Source organism: Osmerus eperlanus, chromosome 28 (genome assembly GCF_963692335.1).
Source record: "Osmerus eperlanus chromosome 28, fOsmEpe2.1, whole genome shotgun sequence".
NCBI lineage: Eukaryota > Metazoa > Chordata > Actinopteri > Osmeriformes > Osmeridae > Osmerus > Osmerus eperlanus.
Genome location: NC_085045.1, coordinates 4,677,951 through 4,698,483, shown reverse-complemented (window position 1 = coordinate 4,698,483; position 20,533 = coordinate 4,677,951). Strand labels below are relative to the sequence as shown.

The 20,533-nt window shown below is 52.2% G+C and overlaps 1 protein-coding gene across 1 annotated transcript in view; it reads right to left on the bottom strand.

The window, feature by feature from the left end:
• Window position 1: 1 nt before the first annotated feature.
• The window catches only part of abca2 (ATP-binding cassette, sub-family A (ABC1), member 2), a 37,634-nt gene continuing 17,102 nt past the window's right edge, over window positions 2–20,533 (bottom strand). The window contains 46 exon segments of the mRNA XM_062454079.1: window positions 2–2,534; window positions 2,723–2,932; window positions 3,092–3,229; window positions 3,371–3,473; window positions 3,683–3,775; window positions 3,944–4,047; window positions 4,379–4,513; window positions 4,587–4,728; window positions 4,954–5,132; window positions 5,228–5,348; window positions 5,452–5,584; window positions 5,689–5,812; window positions 5,901–6,048; window positions 6,814–6,929; window positions 7,067–7,241; window positions 7,366–7,426; window positions 7,525–7,636; window positions 7,726–7,831; window positions 7,971–8,184; window positions 8,328–8,650; window positions 8,787–8,889; window positions 8,982–9,203; window positions 9,568–9,852; window positions 10,520–10,640; window positions 10,958–11,154; window positions 11,632–11,805; window positions 12,062–12,258; window positions 12,623–12,835; window positions 13,127–13,307; window positions 13,563–13,721; window positions 13,830–14,034; window positions 14,163–14,313; window positions 14,473–14,663; window positions 15,060–15,174; window positions 15,260–15,362; window positions 16,069–16,242; window positions 16,938–17,034; window positions 17,518–17,685; window positions 17,929–18,057; window positions 18,984–19,094; window positions 19,097–19,145; window positions 19,352–19,497; window positions 19,499–19,726; window positions 19,946–20,167; window positions 20,249–20,299; window positions 20,301–20,426. Of these exon segments, the coding sequence (XP_062310063.1) occupies window positions 2,499–2,534; window positions 2,723–2,932; window positions 3,092–3,229; window positions 3,371–3,473; window positions 3,683–3,775; window positions 3,944–4,047; window positions 4,379–4,513; window positions 4,587–4,728; window positions 4,954–5,132; window positions 5,228–5,348; window positions 5,452–5,584; window positions 5,689–5,812; window positions 5,901–6,048; window positions 6,814–6,929; window positions 7,067–7,241; window positions 7,366–7,426; window positions 7,525–7,636; window positions 7,726–7,831; window positions 7,971–8,184; window positions 8,328–8,650; window positions 8,787–8,889; window positions 8,982–9,203; window positions 9,568–9,852; window positions 10,520–10,640; window positions 10,958–11,154; window positions 11,632–11,805; window positions 12,062–12,258; window positions 12,623–12,835; window positions 13,127–13,307; window positions 13,563–13,721; window positions 13,830–14,034; window positions 14,163–14,313; window positions 14,473–14,663; window positions 15,060–15,174; window positions 15,260–15,362; window positions 16,069–16,242; window positions 16,938–17,034; window positions 17,518–17,685; window positions 17,929–18,057; window positions 18,984–19,094; window positions 19,097–19,145; window positions 19,352–19,497; window positions 19,499–19,726; window positions 19,946–20,167; window positions 20,249–20,299; window positions 20,301–20,426 (6,891 nt within the window). The 3' untranslated portion in view covers window positions 2–2,498.

Here is a 20,533-nt window from a genome sequence, read left to right as displayed (position 1 = left end):
ATCAGAAACAATAGTTTATTCAGATACAAGTCCAAATATTAAGTCAAATTAAAAAAAATATGGAACAGATGCTTTACAGCAGAGAGAATGATAACAGACATTCATAAAGTATAAATATATATATTATTCATATGCACACACATACACCAGATATATTCGAAAGCACTTTGCTTTAAAGCAAAGCAAAATAAGTACTAGGTTTGTTGAGGATTTTTTTTTGTATTATGTTTCGCACCTAAAATCAATATTTGCTGGTGTCATTCTTTGTTTATTTTATTGTTTAGTGGAAAAGTGAATCTGCTCTGTGACTAGCATCCTTTATGTTACTCCTGTCTAGCGTGGCTTAATACAGGGAGACGGTTGTAGCCCTGGAATCAAAACAGTCCAGAATGGGACTTGTCCCATTGTTTTTCCTTTAACCCTCGTGCTGCCTTCGGGTCACATGACCCAAAGGTTCATAACGAACCATCGTTGTGTTTACCCAATTTTACCCAATACAAAACCAAATAAAAATAATTTTCTTTTAACCTTCGCAATGTGGGGGGTCTGAGACAGCCCAACGGTTAAAAGAAAATGCTTCACTTTGTTTTTGTATGCGGTAAAGTTGTCGCAATACGACGGTGGGTCACAATGACTGATGGGTCAGAACGACCCGAAGATAACACAAGGGTTAAGGTTGAGACTCACAGAACTCTGTTAAGAGTCGAGTGTCACAGTCATCGTTTAGTCTGAGTAAAACAGTTAGTGTAACGTTGCTCTAAATGCTTGTCAGATTTAGAATAAAGTACTAAAACATTTTATATCTGAGTAAGTGGTAAAACCTTTGTCGCCCTAGGCTTCGCTCCAAGCATTTGGTTCAAAATAAACAACAACATTCAATTTCCTTTATCTAATAATAAAATGATAACAACCCCATCAAGTAGTAAAATACAGTAAATCAAAACAGGACACATATGATTACCATAATATGATTCAAATTACACTGGAATTAGTCTCTGAAATAACTGGAACAGAAAGAAAAAAGGGCATAACTATTTTTTTTAATCACAAAACAAACACTTAATGAGAATACCAGAGTTCATATCACATGCCAACACGGTACATATTCATCAAAACACCTAAACGTCCCTCTCTACAAATAAGGTTAAGGGTGTTCTTCATAACTTCGTTTGTCTTCCTGCCAAACATCTCGCTAACGATAAAAATGGCGCATCTCAAGTTAAAACGATGAATGATCTGAGAGTTCCCTTTAGTCTCACAGTGATGGTAGTGCAGTGCTGTATGATCATTATACATCTCGTTAAGTGACCTTAAGTACTAAAATGATAGAGAGAAAGTCTTTTTTTTTGTCTGTTATCTTGTTAATTATCTTCACCATAAAGTATGTTATTATATTGTGTCCCATGTAGGATCTTCTTGGCAGAATTAAAATCATTATGATTTGTAAAAGCACAATAGAAAGCATTCAATAGAAAGTGCTTAAGAGAGACAAAAATGTACAGTGTCAAAAGAAGTAGGCTTAATGTTAGGGAGGCACCATCAGGACAATCATTCCATATACATTCTCTAAAATGAGTCAAAACCTAGTGCATCTTTCTTCTGTGACTCAGCAAAGTGATTTAGAAGAAAAGGCCAATTTCACAAAGACTCAAGTTAAAAACTTGGCACTTTTCAAGGCCCAATTAGCTATAAACCATCATTTATTGCGAAGCAAATCACAGACGTCAGTCGGATAGGCTTGTCAATATCTAAAATAAATCCTTGCCACAGAAAAATATATATTGTATACGTTTGATACGACACACTTTGACTTGAATCGTTCCAGCATGATCCCAAGGTAGTCCAGTTTGGTAGAGCGTTGGGGAGGGGGGAGGGCTGTTTCTCTGGCTTATTAGGAACACCGGTACTTTGGCAGGGAAAACGTTTGACCAATAACGAGACTGACTCACAGCGCCAAACATCGGATGAAAGAATAAACCCAATGATGTCATTTCAGACGGGTTGATATGTTACGTTATGACATCATCTGTAGTATCTCAGCACACTAACAACACGAAAACCAAATCAAGCTCCAGTCTCTGAAATGGGTTTCCCAGTGTTCCCATCATTACATTCTCAAATACAAATCCAGAAACACTCCCAGGAACACATTCCAATGCAAAAGATCTCACTGTAGCAGTGCATTATCCCTATGATACAGACACTACCCGTCCCCTTTGCCATCTCAACTTACAAGACCATGGCTGGCTTGCTGGCAATGAAACACATAACTCATTATCTTCTCTGTTCCACACAAAGTCTACCTCCGGTTCAGATGGCTCAGTCTCTCCCAGCTTTAGGAACGATTCCGTTTATTAATTCCCACAGGCCTTCTTCACAGTAAAAACAAGTGCATTCACTCCCTGACCTTAAACAGAGGTCCCCACCGATTAAGGTCATTTATTTTCCCGCTCACTGGCTCTCTCTGTCCAGCCAGGTTCCCTCTGAGAGCCCACCGTTCAACAGAGAGTGTCGGTGTTGAACGACAGCTGCACCTGCAACGGAGACACACAAACGTGAGGTCACGCCGTCCTCTCCTCTCCCCCGCCCCTTCATCTCTCCTATCCCCCTCTCTCTCCCCCACCCCTTCATCTCTCCTCCCCTTTCCTATCCCCCTCTCTCTCCCCCGCCCCTTCATCTCTCCTCCCCTCTCCTATACCCCTCTCTCCCCCCCCCACCTCACCCTCTCCTCCTCGAAGCTGATGAGGCCCTCGTCATCGTCGCTCTCCAGCTCCTCGGGCTCCTCGCTGACCAGGGCGCTCAGTTCTGTGTTGGCCGGACGGGGCCTCAGCAGGCTGAGCATGCGCTGTAGTGGGGACTGGCCACCACCAGGGGGGGAGCTCTCCTGCTGCTCCAGATTGTCGCTCTGCTTCTTGGCAAAGTTCACGAACACCTGGGAGAGAGGAGTTCCCAAAGTGATGCTGGACTGCTTACCGTCATCAACACTGGGAATTGGCTTCCACTAAAACCTCAAGGTTGACACGTCAGACTGGAGAATTTATTTGCCATGCGTCGCATTTTGAACAAGCCCAGACTCAAGTAAATGACTTACGTTGTCCAGAGTGGTCTGGCTGACAGAGTAGTCCTCTATGCCCAGCACCTCCACCACCTGCTCCATCTTACTGAACACCTGAGCCAGGGAGATGCGCTCGGACTTCAGCTGGTACTGTACCTTGGTGTGGTGCCGCTCCTGTGGGAGGGAGTGGTGTAACATGTCATCATCTTACAGTATGTGTGATCCAATCCTACAGATTTCAGTTCACGATTCTGCATTGAGTGGTGCCATAGCAGTGTGAAGTGACGGGGAGCGGGAGAGAGAGGAGCTGGCTACCTTCAGGACAGCCTCCGGGAAGTTCCTGTTGAAGAATCTCCCGACTTCCTTCACACTGGAGCTTGTCTTGGTCCGCACGGTGATCATATACCCGTCACCAAACCTGGGGACAGACACACACACACACACACACCACCGGACACACAGACACATCGAACGCAGATCAGGAACTATATATTATGAATAACACGTGGTGTTGTAGCGCAAGAACATCTGTGTGCAATCCCCCCATATAAGAAGGGATGGTTAGCAGGAAGGTAAGGAGGAGGGAGTGACCAAGCCAGGCGGGCGTGGCAAGCTTCACCCGCTCACCTGTTCTTCAGGTGCTGAATGCTGCCCAGACACTTAAACCTGCCGTTGACCATGATCCCCAGGCGGGTACACAGGGCCTCACACTCCTCCATGCTGCAGAGACAGACAAGGAAATCCCCACTGGAATGACTCCAGTCAAAGTACAGCCATACACATATAGCATATATGCACTCTGGGTTCAAGTTCCACACACTTTAGCGTCTCATTGGAACAGCTTTTCATTACAGCGTTCCAGGTCTCGAGGCGAGGGCTGTGTCTCACCTGTGTGACGTCAGCACCACCGAGCGTCCCGTCTTGATGATGTCAAGGATTAAGTTCCAGAGGAACCTGCGGGCCTTGGGGTCCATCCCGGTGGTGGGCTCGTCCTGAATTGCACATGGCAGAACCACAGTCAGCGTATATACACAGGATCCACAACACTGTGTGTAATCATTATCAGGGGCGGTTCTAGGCAGGGGCGAACCGGGCAATTTCCCGGCATTTTTGTGTTTGCCCTCTGCTGGCATAAAAAAGGTATTGCGTTTGTGTGCTTTCACAATTTTATTGCATTGTAACGGCATTGTCGTGCCGTTTACTGGGTTGGGGTGGGGGGGTGCAGGGGAAAACCTTGCCCGGGGCGCCAAATGTGCTAGGACCGCCACTGGTGTAATCGGTGTGTTTAACCCCAGAAGGGCACTGTCGCCCCAGGGCTCTGACCAGGAAGATGAGGGAGGGGTATCCGATGAGGGCGATAGCGGTGGACAGCTTGCGCTTGTTCCCCCCGCTGTAGGTCCCTGCAGGCTTGTCTGCGTACTTGGACAGCTCCAGTTTCTCCAAAGCCCACTGAACCACCTGCCAGAGAACAGGAGATCAGAAGATCATTTGAGTCAATTAGGTGGGTGTGTGTGTGTAAACAGCCTCTCACCCTCTCCTCGTCCTTCCAGGGAATGCCTCGGAGGCGCGTGTAAAGCTCCAGGTGTTCTCTGGCCGTCAGGTCCTCGAACAGAGCGTCGAACTGGGGACAGTACCCGATGCTCTGCTGCACGCGCAGCAACTCCTTCAGAACACTGCAGGCACAGACGGAGCCTCGCTACGTCAAAGCACTCCATGAAGCGTTCTCGCTAGCATGGCTTTGGCCATTTGGGGTTAGCAATTAGCATTGTGCGTTACGAATCGTTATCGCGACCGTAGGATATTTACATTGCATGTTAGCTTTGGCACATCCATAGCATAGGACGCTAACGTATTTTTTAGCGTTCGAATTGTGCTTAAAATGGGCGACGTCCCCGTACCTGTTCCCTCCTATGAAGGCCTCGCCCCCCGTGGTGCTCTCGTCCCCAGTGAGCATCTTAAAGGTGGTGGTCTTCCCTGCTCCGTTCACCCCCAGCAGCCCGAAGCACTCCCCAGGGCGCACGCCCAGACACAGCCGGTCCACCGCCAGGATCCGCCCCATCTTCCTGGACTTGTACACCTGAGGCAGGCGAGGAGGAAAGACATGAAGGGGGGCTTCACCGCAGGGTGTGGCGTGTGTGTGTGTGTGTGTGTGGGGGGGGGGGGGGGTCTGACCTTGGTGAGGTTGTCGATCTTCAGCATGTCGTCGTCCGCGTCTCCTCGGAGCACTCTCCGTCTCTCGCAGGCCACGTCGACGTCATCGTCCTCAATGGGCTGACAGCTCACTGGGACTCTCCTGCGCACACACACACACACACACATTATGATCGAGCTGGATGAAATCCTGGGCAAACAGATCTGGGGGCCTTAGAACATAGAATACACACACACACACTCACTGAGGTTTCCTGAGGAAGTTGTACTGGCAGAGGATGGTGATGAGAAAGCCAACGAACCCCTCGATTGTCATCGCAACCAGACTCCTCGTCACAATGTCCCACTCGAATGGAGACTTCATTTTGTCAAACTGACCTATGGGAGGAATAAAGGAGTTAGCCTATCTCTTTTTTCTCTTCAACACTATTGGGGCAGCATAACCCAAATGACCGTAAAGATAAATGTCTCCATAAACCAACCTATTTTAGCATAGTACTCATTGATGTATTCATTATAGGCCATCTCCATCAGTCCGTGGCCCAGGTTGTAGTTGGGGAAGATGAGGAAACAGGTCTTCAGGTAGCTGTTCACTCGCTTCAGGTCCTGGCAGAGACACAAGGACAATGCTGTGAGAGGTCCATCGTGCCCGGTCACATGACCACAGCCGCGCCAGCTAGCCAGAGGCCCTCACTTTGTCGTGCTCAAACAGCTGCAGCAGGAAGGTGGCGACGGTGGCTGTGATGCCGATGAACAGGTTGATGACGATGAGGAACACGTAGGCCGTGCTGGGGACCTGGAACCAGAAGGAGGCGGGGTACATGATCGGAGTGATGGACCACCTGGGAGAGAGAGAGAGAGAGAGAGAGAGAGAGAGAGAGAGAGAGAGAGAGAGAGAGAGAGAGAGAGAGAGAGAGAGAGACAGAGAGAGAGAGAGAGAGAGAGAGAGAGATAGAGAATCTTAAAGTTTAAGTTTGAGCAAAACTTAATTACATCTTCTACGTTCCAAGCTTGTGGGGTATGATTCTATAATAGGCTTCATTCATTAAATTTTCATTCGAGTTTCTTGATTTGGTAAGACGCAATTATGAATTATGCATCGCGGATCTTAACCCTTGTGCTGCCTTCGGGTCACATGACCCAAAGGTTCATAACGAACCATCGTTGTGTTTACCCAATTTTACCCAATACAAAAACAAATAAAAATGATTTTCTTTTAACCATCGCTATGTGGGGGGTCTGAGACAGCCCAACGGTTAAAAGAAAATGATTCACTTTGTTTTGGTATGCGGTAAAGTTGTCGCAATACGACGGTGGGTCACAATGACTGATGGGTCAGAATGACCCGAAGATAACACAAGGGTTAAATGTAATCAAGGGCAGGAAGACTGGCCTTTTTTTTCAGGTCACCCAAATGTAAAAGTTATTTTGGAGCTTATTCGTCATTAATTATCATAGAAACGAAGATAGAAATCCAAAAGCACCACAGGGGGCAAAGTATGCAGCATGCAATACCGTTCCAATCCAACGACTTCCTGTAAAACATTCCAAACCCCGGAAAGCCGGAGAGAGTGCTGGAGTTTTCTCGACAACAGTGCAGCACTGACCCGTAGAGCAGGAAGAGAGACACGACTGCAGGGAAGTTGGTCGGGGAGGTGTACGCCGGAAGGTCGAACACAAACAGGATAAGGACGCAGCATGTGGCCGGCACCAGGTAGTTGAGCTGAGAGATCGAGAAAGACCTTCACTTAGATGGGTCACCAGAACGCGTTTTTTTCCCTCGATATGCATGCTGGCATAAACACACACTCTCTCTCTCTCTCTCTCTCTCTCTCTCTCTGTCTCTCTTCCTCCCCTCACCATGTCCCATATGTAGTTGGCCAGCCAGTAAATGACAGGGTCACAGCCGCTGACAAACTGCAGGTGCTTGGCCTTGGTGGACTTCTCCGCGACCAGGAACACGACAAAGCTGGCCGGGACGAACGACATGGCCACGATGATGAAGATGGCGATCACCACGTCTGTGCCCTGGAGCCTGTGCCGACACAGATAGCAGAGGAGAGAGGGAGGTCGAGGGAGGAACGTTGTCCGTGCTGTCGGAGAAATACTTTGGGGAGAAAAACTCATTTTCTTTCAAACGGAGAGGGAAGGGGGCTTACAAGTAGTCCAGGGAGAGACTGGCACTGGTTCGATTCATAGGGTGGTTCGTCAGCGTAATCCCTGCATACCAAAACACGCAGACACATACACACAGGGATTATATACCAGCACACATACCTGTTTACAATAGTGTACTGTCTGTTGACTGTATCTCTTACCATATGCAGCAGGGTTTCCCTTCGCCGCGGGCAGGTTGGCGCGGAGGATGGCATTGTTGAGGACGTTGAGATAGGTTGGCATGCTGTGGTACCCCTTGTTGTTGAACAGCACCTAGACAACGCACACTCGGTCACGCCGCGGAGAGGGTAGGCTCGTTTGAGGCACGGGCGCGTCTGTTTTGAAACGTTCGCTTTGCTTACCTGAGCGGATCTGCGCACCGCTATCTTGCGAACCATGGGTGGAGTCTTTCTCCCAAAGGATGCTGGGATTGATTTCTGTATGTTGCCCACTGTGATCCCGCCGTATCTAGACAAAAGGAAAGGGAAATAAATCTAAAAGACATTCAGAAGAGTCACTTAATCCTATTTGTATAATTTATATTATCCCTACTCCTTATTCCTATTCATTTCATGTGAGTGTGTGTATGTGTGACACTGATCCCTACCTGTGCAGGCGGACTCTATCCGAGGTGTAGAGAAGGTACTCGGACACGTTGCGTCCGGTGATGTCCACCAGGATGTCCCCGGTGACCACCTTCATGAGCGGGGGCCGCCCCCCCACTCCGCTGGGACAGGAGAAGCCGGTCCCCTGCATGGAGCAGATGCAGCGCACCGGCTCCCGGATGGACAGGGGCAGGGTGGGGGGCGACGTCACCGTTTCTGCAGAACACACACACACCCCACACACACACACACACACACACACACAGGGAGTGTGAGGAGGAGGGTCACATGGGTTTAACGCAGATTGGGAGGCAGTGACTGTGACTGTTTAGCGCCAGCTGTGATTGGCGGAGGCAGACCGTGGACGGTGGTCGGGGCGGTGGTGTAGTTCCACAGCCCGTCCTCGAAGCGGGGATCCGGGTCGTCAGACGGGGCGGGCGAGGGCGGAGGGGGCACAAAATTGGAGAGGGGCACCCCCTGGGTGAAGGAGTCCAGGCACATGGAGTCAAAGTAGCGGGCAGCCAAGGTCTTGGAGTTGTTGGCGCTGGGGTTGAGAGTCTGGGCCAGCTGGTCCAGGGTGCTGTTGAAGGGCGTTTTGAGGACGCAGGTGGCGCCCACGCCCGAGGGCAGCCGCAGGGTGTTGACGATCTTCTGGGGGCTGGCATCTGGGGACAGCTTACATCTGGGAGGACAGGGATGTCTGAGCAGCAATCATACCCCCCCCCCCCCCCAAAAAAAGTATCTATATCTATTTATCTATGTCAACTGTAAAGTGTGTTTCTGTCATCACATTAGGACCATCCCTCGCTGTTTCTGACCTGTACTGGGGCCGGTCCTCATTGGCGTAGGGGATGAAGTTGCCTCGGGGCTGGGTGTAGTTGTGGTACTGGGAGGGTGACAGTATGAGGGGTGGCAGGTCTCCTGTAGATCACAACAGAAGCGTCAACACTAAAAACCAGGACAGGGAACACACGCCAAGCCCAGCGTGTCTGCTTCCCCCTGGTGGCACGCACCTATCTCGGGCACGGACAGGGCGACGGTCATGGCCACGCAGACGAAGAAGGCGGGCAGCATGATCTGGGAGAAGAGGCCCTTGGTGTTCCTCTTGGCGCAGTGGAACCGTTTGATGATGAGGCCGTGGAACTGCCGCAGGCGGAGCCACCAGCCCTCCAGCTTGATGCTGCCCTGCCCCTCCAGGATGCCTGCTGCCGGGGACGAGGGGTCCTCGGCGTCCCCTGGGGTAGGGAGACGGACATGGGTTAGGGTTGTTCATGTGGCTCACTCGGTGTGGTTTCATGGTGTTCACTGGTTCATGCTGTTCATAAGCCATTCACATGGATTCACCGTTAGCGGTATTATATCTTTGTCTTCTTGCGTGTCACCTGATTGAAATGGTTTCGTAAACAGTTCTGTGCATATGTGTATTACTCCTGTGTGTTATCAGTTTAATTTCTTATTCATATGACCTGTTTTTTTTATCTTGCCTGCTGAAAAGCAGGAATTTCCCCTTGGAGATCAATAAAGTGCCTACTACTACTACTATTGACTTAAGCCCGGGGTTTGAGTGAATCTCAGCGTTCTGTTTTGGCTCCCGGTCACCTCTCTGGCTGGCCGAGTCCGACTCCTGGCCGTTGTCGAAGAGAGGGCAGTACTCTCCGTAGAAGTCGGCGTAGAGCCCCCCCTCGTCCCCCCGGACGGAGCCCACGGAGGAGGAGGACGAGCGCAGGGAGGCCTGGCTCTGACTCAGCCTGGAGCACATCACCAGGTTGCTCAGCTCCACCTCCGGGCGAACCACGCCCCCTGCTGGGCCAGGGTCGCACTGGGGCCCCGCCGGACCGGCCGCTGGCTTCCCCACCCAGCTCCCTCCTGGGGAGTCCTTCATGTCTGAGAGAGAGACGGAGAGAGAACGGAGGGAGAGGGAGAGAGAGAGAGAGAGAGAGAGAGAGAGAGCAGAGGGAGAGAGAGAGCAGAGGGAGAGAGAGAGAGAGAGAGAGAGAGAGAGAGAGAGAGAGAGAGAGAGAGAGAGAGAGAGGAGGGGGGTCATTCACAAGGATAGAGAAAGTTAACGAAGATAACAGAGCAGACAGTGAATACATAATTCTGTGGAAAAGCGAGGTGTCAGCACCTTGCCGCCAGCTCAGACGATGCAGAGCAAGCGGAAAATCTTTTCACAATGTGTGTGTTGACTTATTAATGAGCTTTCCTCGAAAACAAAACTTTATTGATCTGTTCGACCACAGGCAACAGAAACTGACGGTGAGAGAGAGACATAGGGAGACCGAGAATGTGAATGAAAGAGAAAGAGAATGTGAGACAAGGAGAGAGAGAGAGACAGAGAGAGAGAGAGAGAGAGAGAAAGAGAGAGAGAGAGAGAGAGAGAGAGAGAGAGAGAGAGAGAGAGAGAGAGAGAGAGAGAGAGAGAGAGAGAGAGAGAGAGAGAAAAGGAACGCGTGCAAAACAGAGAGAGAGATGGTGAACAAAAAGAAAGGATAGAGGAAGGAGCGAGACAGGGAGGAAAACCGAGCGGGAGACGGCCTGAGCCCGGGGTCACCTGCGTCGCTGTTCTCCAGGGACTGGTCCTCCTCAGACACCTTGAGGAAGACCTCCTCCAGGGTGGTGTCCATCACCCCGAAGCTGGTCAGAGCCAGGCTGTCCAGGCGCTGCTCCAGGGCCTTGGGGATCCACAGGACAGGGAGGACAACAAAGACCAGGAGGGTAAAGCTTAGCGGTTAGAGCACCCAACTGCAAATCACTTAACTGTACTGTTGGTCGTTGTCTGCCAAATGAATACACCATTATTAATATTATTAGGAACCGTACTAACAAGCTCAATGGGGCTTAGCAGAGCTGAGAGAGAGAGAGGAACCATTGATAGACATTTCCTCTAGCTGCTATACAAGCACTTCATGATATCTTAAGTCAGTCTAGTCTCATACATATTCTGTGTATTGATTCTCTTCTCAGCGTGGCCCTGTACGGAGTGCTGTACCTGAAAGAGCCTTTCAAAGCAGCCTTTCTTCACAGCCTCAGAGGGCAGCACGTATGACAGCTCCGTGTTGGAATCAGACACCAGCAGACAGGACGCCACGAACTGACGGATGAACTGGGTGACCCTGGGCTCTGAGCAGGGAGACAGGGAGGAGGAGGGCGAGAGCAGGGTGGTAGGCTGGTGGCGGGGGCCCTGGTCTGGGGACACAAATCCATAGATATAACAAGATGAATGGAGGAAGAGAGGGGGAGAGAGTGGGCAGGATGGATGTCAAAAAATGGAGGTTGTTAAACAAAAAATATTAGGGGTGGGTGTTGGCAGACAAGCAAAAATAAAGGATGTTTTGCAGCAATCCATCAATTTTCGAGCAAGGGAAGTAGCTCAGAAGAAGGTTGTATCACTGATCACCGATAATGGAGTTGAGACAGCTGCCTAGTGACATGACTAATGACACCCCCCCCACACACACACACACCCACACACACCCACACACAAACACATCCACACAACCCCCCCCCCCCCCCATACACACACACAAACAAACACATACAAACACACAGACACACACTCACATACAATCATAACCACACTCCAATACCCACCCACCCTCACACACATACAAACAAACCCACCCACGCACACAAACACACACACACACACACACACACCCTCACCCCTGCTCTCGCTCTGCTTCTTGACCAGGGTCAGCTTGTAGCCGTCTCCATAGGTGCTCTTGAGGAAGAGCGGCGAGCCGCAGCACTTGAGCTTCCCGTGCGAGATGATGGCGATGCGGTCTCCCAGCAGGTCAGCCTCGTCCATGTGATGAGTGGACAGCAGGATGGTGCGGCCTGGACACAGCACACAGGTCACGCACACGCAACTTAGGAGCTGAAACAGGGTGCGAATGAATGGGGGGCGTTTGGGGGGGTCTGACCCCCCTAATTAAGACTTGAACCCCCCCAAAAGAGGATAAAAACAACAGGTCGGGGGGGGGGTCGATACACTTCTTCTGGAGAAGAAGTTGACCCACCCGATTGTCATTGTATAATTCGCACTCTGAGCTGAAACGTGTTCATTTGTTTTGCGTCATCCCAGCGGTCTCACCCTGTTTGTACTTCAGGATGAGGTCCCAGATGGCCCTGCGTGCGTAGGGGTCCACGCCCGCCGTGGGCTCGTCCAGGATGACAGCGCGGGAGCCGCCGACGAAGGCGATGGCCACGGACAGCTTCCTCTTCATCCCCCCGGACAGTGTCTGCACCAGGCTGTGGCGTTTGTTGGACAACTCCAGGTCCTCAATCATCCTGGTCACGTCGATGATCGACGACACGTTATCAGGGGTGAAATTACGAGCAGGTTCCTTCTCTTTAAAAAGAGACTTTCGATTTGAACTAAACGTGCTAAGATGCTAATCGTGGGGGGTGGTGGAGAATCTGACTGAAGTTCAAGAGATCGTACTTCACATCATTTGGGCTAACAGCGTCTGCTAAATGAAAACATAATTACCATAATTAAACGCACTGAGGCCTTCTCATTTACATTCCCGCTTTCGATAAGCCCGCTCGTTCCTCCTCCCTCAAACTACTCCTGAACCTCCCACAGAACAAGTCACCACCGGACCTCCTCTCCTCTCTGCACAGAGACGGGCCAGAACCCCCTGCCACCTACTTGTCGGTCTCCTTGCGTATGTCGTCCTCCGCCATGCCCTTCAGCTTGGAGTAGAACCACAGGTGCTCCTCCACGCTCAGCTTGTCGAACAGGACGTTGTGCTGGGGACACATGCCCAGGTTCTGGCGGATGCGCTCCATGTCGGTGCGGATGTCGTGGCCGTAGATGGTGGCTGAGCCGGAGGTGGGAGGGAACAGCCCGGTCAGGATGGACCTGAGGGGGACGGGAGGGATGGGAAATGAACGGTGGGACTTCGCTCAGAAGATAGACTACAACTTTTCAAAAGAAAAACTCAGGTGTTGCTCTTTATAACCCAGGTGTTTTCTAGTTTTTTTTTTGGGGGGGGGGGGGAGGCAATGGTGCTAGTTTAGGCAATGGTTTTCCAACGGGAATACAAGCAAATGAGTTCCTATCGTTCAAATTCCAAACATACAAGTAAGACAGTTAGCGAGAAGCGACATCGACTCTGACACACGCGGGCACACACACATTTATCTCTCTCACATAGTGGTGGTCTTGCCAGCACCGTTGTGTCCCAGGAAGGAGACCACCTGGTTCTCGTGCAGGTTGAGACTCAGCTTGTTCAGAGCCAGTTTGCTGCCGGTCTTGTACACCTTGGTCAGCTTGTCTATGCACACCACCAGGGGCAGGTGGCTTGGCTCCTCTTCCACACCTCGCATCTCCTCTGAGGGGGGAGACAGAGAGGCGATACAAGCCTTCCTGGGTGTGCAAACTACAGTGGATTTGATGCTTCAAATAGGTTATGAATCCATTCAGCTTATGAGGAGTGTCATAGTCACAACCTAGACCTCAAGGCACTAGAGGAAAACGATCTAGTATTGCAAAGAGTATGGTGATACTGGGACAGAGAGATTGACCCAGGTACAGTAGAGGGCTGGTGTAGCGAGGTCAGACTGGTCGCTGGGCCACAGTACCGTACCAGAGCGTCGGTGCTCCATGGCGCACGCCTGGTCCTCCTCCATCACACTCAGCCTGGCGCCGGCACCCCACGGCCAATCCCACGTCTCCACGCGCCCACTGCCCAGCCAATAGGACTTCTGCAGGGGGAAGTACCAGGGGCGGGGCAGCCCATACATGCCTGCGAGGGGAAGGAAAGCGAAACGTAAATAACATTGAGAGAAAACGTGTTCAATAAGAGCCGCCATTCAGAAATGGATGAGTTGAACAGCGAACCCTTGGTGCTTACCTGGATGCACCGCCTCAATGTACCAGGTGAGAATCCCGTAGACGCTGGCGTCGATGATGAGCATCATCATGGACAGCCCCAGGTTGAAGTCGTCGCCCTCTACTGGAGACTGGTTGATGGTGCGCCACTGGATGCCCACCCCGGCCACCTCGTACAGAGCAAAGTACTTGGAGCCGAGGCCAAAGGCTGTGGTGGACATCAAGGACTGGCGGGGAAAACAAAACAAACACACAATTCAGGACAGTGACCTGGCCGGTGTTTTGACCCGACTGCACTTGTCTAACACCCAAAGAGAGACAGCGAGACCGGGGGGGGGGGGGGGACGGGACATACCGCGATGCACTTCTCGAAGGCGGTGATCTTGTCGTGGGCCACTTCCTCCCGGATGGCCACGTACATGTAAGGGACGTAGCTGAGGAAGTAGATGATCCCGCCGCACGCAGACGCCAGTTTGGCCTTGGAGTAGATCACCGACACCAGGAAACTGGACGGGAGAGACAGGGGAGAGAGAGACACGTGAGAGAGAGATGAGCCGCAAGCGTTCGCCTCGCTTGAGCTTTGGAACGGTATTGCGAGTAGCCACCCTTGGCCACTCCCTCTTTTTCTCCTTGCTGCCGACAGTGAAAGGTTCCCCCCCCCTCACCAGAACATGATGGTGGCGATGGCGTAGATGGTGAGGAAGAGCCAGATGATGAAGGGGTCGCTGTGGAGGAGGACCTTGCCGTACTTCAGGATGGCCGTCAGCGCCGTCACGGAGATGGAGAGCTGCACGAAGCCTGTGATGAACCAGGCCACCCAGTGGACGGCGTTGTTCAAACCCATCATCTTCATCACCTGCAGGGTGGAGGCACATCTGGTGCTGGGTACAAGGTGGAGCATTTCACTGGGAGGGCACAAGGTTCCCAGGTTCAAATCCACCCTGTATGTTGCTTTTATTAAAAAAAAAACGTCTGCTTCGTGAATAGTTACATATTAGGAAAAGCTTGTGTTATGTAACATTTCGCATGCACCCCAAATGAGCAGGAGCGATTCTGCTCAAAGGTCTCCAGCAGATGGCGTAAGAGAGGCACTTCACATGAGTGACATCATCTTGCCACAGGTTGCCACAGGAGGGGAAGAGATAGCATCAGTGCTGCCTTTGCAGAGGCAGACAGCTAGACAGATGTCCAGACGGACAGAAACATGTCTGCACAGAGAGACGGGTAGCACGGCGTCTAGACGACCTCTGACCTCCTTGAGGCGGTGTTCCTTCTCTGCGACGATGTGCTGGATCATCATGGCCACCGAGTACACCCACGAGATCACCATGCACAGGGGCATCATGTGCTCGATCACAAACAGGAAGCTGTCGAGTCAAGGCGGGAAGTCAGTGAGCGGTGAGGAAGGGAGAGGTTTTCCGAAGAGGAGAGATGGAGGGGTTGGGGTCTTACTCGTCTCTGGTGTAGCAGGGATAGGGGAACATCTGGACGTAGTTTCCGGGTTCGACCACATCGTGGCCCACAAACGTGTTGATGATCGCGCGCTCCATCATGTCTAAAGGAAACACACAAACACACACACACACATGTAAAGATGGCAAAGTCATAGACCTTACAAAAGATGCCAGCTTCATTTATAGACCCTCCAGCGGTCTACAAGACCTAGCAGGGGAAATGCCATTCTGGGGACTCTATCTAGGAGTGAATCAACTGCAATACCTCAGGGGGACGAGCGGGTCGGGGCAATAAAAACTGCAATGTCAGATCCAATGCATTATCTGTATTAACTTCAGGTGTCAAATAAACAGCTCCTCTTTGGTCCCCCGGCGGGTAAAGAAAGATGAGAGTCGGAGGGGAAACTGCCTCGTCTGCAGCCCCCCTCGGCTCAGGTGGGCCTGCCTCGTCTGCAGCCCCCCTCGGCTCAGGTGGGCCTGCCTCGTCTGCAGCCCCCCTCGGCTCAGGTGGGCCCGCCTCTGGTTCACCGCGGTAAGCAGTTTACCGGAATGAAACCCATTCTTAACGAAACAAAACCAAACAAGGAATTTCGACACAACGGTTTCGCCCTCCGCGGGACTCTAGTTCGGCAGCTGATTTATGGGGTACGGTTTCCGCCATCTGCAGATCTCGCCGAGGCAACTTCCGGGCGGACCTCACAGCTCCATACATTATGCATGGCTGCTTAAACCAGGGGGGGCCCTCTCTGGATTTCCCTCAGATGAGCTGCGTTCGGGGAGAGGTTGCGCGGAGCCCCCGTCACCTACCTTGGATCCAGACGAAACCGTAGAGGAAGTAGAACTTGCCCCCGGTGTTGGGCCCGGGGCGCCAGTAGGCCCGGCGGATCTCGTTGGTCTTCTCCGTGAAGCTGGAGTTCTGCCGGATCTTGTACAGGACATGGGGGGGGATGGAGCCGTCACGGTTGGTCTGGAAGATGACACCTTGGGGTGACGGCGACATGGAGGACCACAATCAATCCACACTAGCCTCCTCATGTCTCAAGGCAATAAGTGAGTGCGCTGCTCTCTCCCGTGGGGTTTGCAGGCGCCGCGCTGCACGTGCAGCGCGACACGTGCAGCGCGGCACGTGCAGCGCGGCACGTGCAGCGCGGCACGTGCAGCGCGACACCTGCAGCGCGACACCTGCAGCGCGACACGTGCAGCGCGACACCTGCAGCGCGACACCTGCAGCATCCCTGCAGTGGATTTGCCTCTCTCTGCCTCCATTGTGTTCTTGTTACGTCTGTCAAATGTTTGTTTGCGTCTGACTGCTTTTCCAGCATGTTAAAATGTCCCTCTTACACTTCTATTATTTCTATGAGATTATATTAAGGTAGCCTCGTTTGAAATGTCTGAAAGGATAAACAAACAACATTGTTCATTTATTATGTTCATCCTGTTATTGCACTGTGCTTGGTAGTTGTTGTTAAACTGTGCCTGGTAAAAAAAACAACAAATTGACTGTTCACTGGAACACTGGTGGAACTGAACACTTCCAATCCTTGATTTTCTTTCTACAACCACTACTTGTATGTCGCTTTGGATGAAAGCTTCTGCTAAATGAAGGAAAATCGAACTGCATTGTCAACCCGTGGCAAACAAGAGGTCAATGCCGTGGTTGTCTAGGAGATACTCACTGGCGAAGACGGACACATTGTCCTGGTAGGCCTGGTTCAGTGTGTAGTTGACGATGCTGTCCTCGTCAGGGAAGCCTTTGAAGATGTCCACACTGACCTGGGGGCCCACACAGGAAACACACCTTGAGCCTCTGCTGAGCCAGCCACACTCAGAGGATGTGCTGCTATTCCTGGGTGGAGCATCCTGGACTGGGCCGAACGCCACTGCTCACATTACTGCCTGTCTGCTATCTATGGAGGAATCCTAGCACTCGTGTTTCTAGGCATTTCCTTTCTGCGGGCTGGAAAACCGGCGCCAACGTCAACATCTAGCTCCCTGATGCCCCTGTGGATATCAATGAGGTGTCTACAATGCCGACCTTGGTCAAGGATAAGGTGTATTTCCTGCTGGGGGAAAAAAAGCTGTCGGTATTGATTTCAGAACGTGAGAAGATGCTAAGCGTTATTCTGGCCCAGGACACGGACAAGTCGAATCCGTGTTATCGAACACGACCGCCGACTGGTCAAAATGTCGACAGCGCCGGCCGCCATCGTAGATCGGCGACGGCATGAGGTGCTGCCAGTGGGCGCGGCGGCTGACCTTGGACATGAAGTGCGTCCAGCCGCAGGCGGCGTTGTCGATGGTGTCCAGCTGCTCCAGCAGGGTGGAGGCGTCGGGGAGGCTGTAGTTGCCCTCCAGCAGGCTCTGCAGCAGCTCACTGTCTGTGGCGTTCAGCAGCTCCGGGTGGCGTCGGAGATCGGACGTGAACTGGAGGGAGGGAGGGGAGGGGAGAGGAGAGGAGAGGGAGGAGAGGAGGGAGGGAGGGGAGGGAGGAGAGAGAAGAGGTCGGGGGAGAGGGAGGGGAGAGAGGAGGGAAGAGAGTTATCTTAAAAGACTGTCATCTCGTAAAGTGTGTGTAGATGATGTCATGGTGGAGATTTAATGTGAGCCTTGTCTTTCGGTTGCCTCTCTCCTGTGTGCATGTGTGTGTGTGTTTTGTGTGTGTGTTACCTGCTGCAGCCAGGTGAGATGGTTGTGCAGCCTGCCCTCCTCCAGGAAGGTCCTGAGCTGACTGGAGATGTTGAGCCACACCCTCGCGTAGTGAGTCACGTTCCCCACAAACGCAAACGTCTCATTGGCCTGCAACGTGGAAGCAGTCATGACGTCATCGATGGCGTTAACGACCGAGGCTGTCACACACATGCATTGTCCTGGACCAGTTTCTCCTGCTCACTCAATCCCCCTGTGGCGATACTCTCACTGACTCTCCTTTGCGATGGGTAACCTTTACAGATAGCTCTCCATTCTGCCCTCACACTCCCCCTTTCCCTATTCCTCTCCCTTGTTCCCTCTCAAATCATCCGGTCACCGCCCATCCGCCTCTACCTCAAGTCCTCTGCTCAGATAAGGAATGGATTGAGTGGCCGGCGCAGGTATCCCGTGGTGGCCATGCGACCATGAGGAGAATCGATGGTGAGTTAATGTCAAGGTATGCCCCCCCTCCCCCCCCCCCCCCCACACACACAAAAAGTGCATCAAAGTGCAGGGCATCAGACGCGTTCCTGGCACTGGCAGACGCCTGGCGCCTGCAGGGGGCGCCAGGCGTCTGCCAGTGCCAGGAACCCTCCCCCCCCCCCCCCCAGGGAATGTTGAGTCAAGCGGGAGAAGTTTTTTAGGACTGATTAAACAGACCAGTCGCAGACTTTAGGTACATTTGTCCTACCAAGCGCAGATCACAAAGTGTGATCGATGTGTGTGGGATGCAAATTACACTTGTCCAACTGAAAACAGTAATGTTGCCTCCTGGCTTGCTCTCAGACAGTGGTGAATGTATGCATTAGCAACATTAGCAAATAGGAAACCAGTGTATGAATAATGACAGCAGGAAATGTATGCCGTTCCAACATTTTTATACTGAGGCAAAATTCTCTACAAGTAATTCCATGATAATAGTATACCTTTTGCTAGCCAGCTTACTGTGCAGTCCCCCATCGATTAAAGAAAATCAATCAAATCCTCAGCCTCTTGTGGTGCACTGTAGTCATAGACACTAACTATCTACTTACCTTCTGGATGACCTTGTCCACCTGTGAGCCGATGGGGGAGTAGAGAATCTTGGGATTTGTAGTCATTAGGTGCACCAGTAGACCCAGATTCCGCTGTTCCTTACTGGTGAAAGCCCAGAGAGCTCATGTTCCCCCTGCTTCAGTGCCTCAGGTTCAATGATCCTGAGGGAGAGGGAGAGAGAGAGAGAGAGAGAGAGAGAGAGAGAGAGAGAGAGAGAGAGAGAGAGAGAGAGAGAGAGAGAGAGAGAGAGAGAGAGAGAGAGAAGCAGAACATTCGGTAAACAACCCCCGGGCCTCGTTAGCACCCGTCTTCCTTAGCTCTTAGCAACAAGCTACGCTAAATCCACCGCCCCGGACTCATCTGCTACCTGTTGTTGCCACAAAGAATAGGCTGCAGGCCGGCCCAGAGCTGCACGAAGGCTGAGAACTGGGAGTGGGGGTTTTCCTCCCCTCTCCCAGCTCCCCCTCCACCCTCCCCCTGCTCCCCCTCTCCCCCGTCCTGGCCGGGTGTGTCGGGTGGCGTTGGGGCCCCAGGTGGTGGCGTTGAGGGGGCAGGGGGAGGTGGCGTTGCTGGGGCCCGGGGGCCCGTGGCCGGTGCATGCCCCCTTGGGGAGCAGGCGGGCCAGGGCGGAGAGGAGGTCCACGTCCCGGAGCAGACGGTCCACGTCGGCCAGGTCCTTCAGCAGGGGCCCCAGGTGGGTCTGGGACAGGGGGGCGGACGAGTTGGCCTGGCCCAGATTCAGCTGTGGACCCGGGGGGAGCAGGGGGGGAGAAGGGAGGATAGGGAGGGTGAGAGAGAAACGTGTGCAGCTAGACAATGTCCTCCACCCCCCCCCCCCAAAAAAAAGAAATCCCAGTATTTATTTCAGTCAGAGTTACTTGTGATTCTCAGTGTTCTCTGGGCTTGTTTTGGCTGTAAGCAAAGTAGGCATTGGATCGAGTGACGCTCTACGGAACTGTACCTTCTCTATGACACTCTGAGTGTTGATCTGGTCTCTCAGCTCCTGGCTCATTTCCCCAAACCGCTCTGCCCTCTGTCCCTCTTCCCCACCGCACACTGCGCTGCGATAGGCTTGGAACACAGACTGCTGCTTCTCGGGGACCAATAGGATCTTGCTGAGATCACTGCTCCCGCCCTCTCCACAGGTGAGCACTTCCAGCATGGCGCCAGTCAAGAGAACCCCCTTCAAGAAAACGGACAATCATAATGGTGGAAAAAACGACAAATATACATGTCGAAAATGACAAAATCACAGCCATCATACCTCCACCTCCTTAAGTCCCTGGGGGTCGTATTTCTGGCCTCCCCCCTCCCCCAGCCAGACCTAGGGCCTGGGACATGAATCTGAGCAGGGCTTGCCGATGAGCTGCCCTGGCTGGGTCTCGTAGAGCCTTGTGTATCAGGCCCCCATCCAGACTGTGTATGCTCCCCAACAGCTTCTCCTGGGTGTGTGATGGGCGTGTGTGAGTGTGTGTGTTGGGAGGTGGTGGTGGTGGTGGGGGGAAAAAGGAAAATACTGCTGAACAAACAGACTCATGCCTACCCCCAC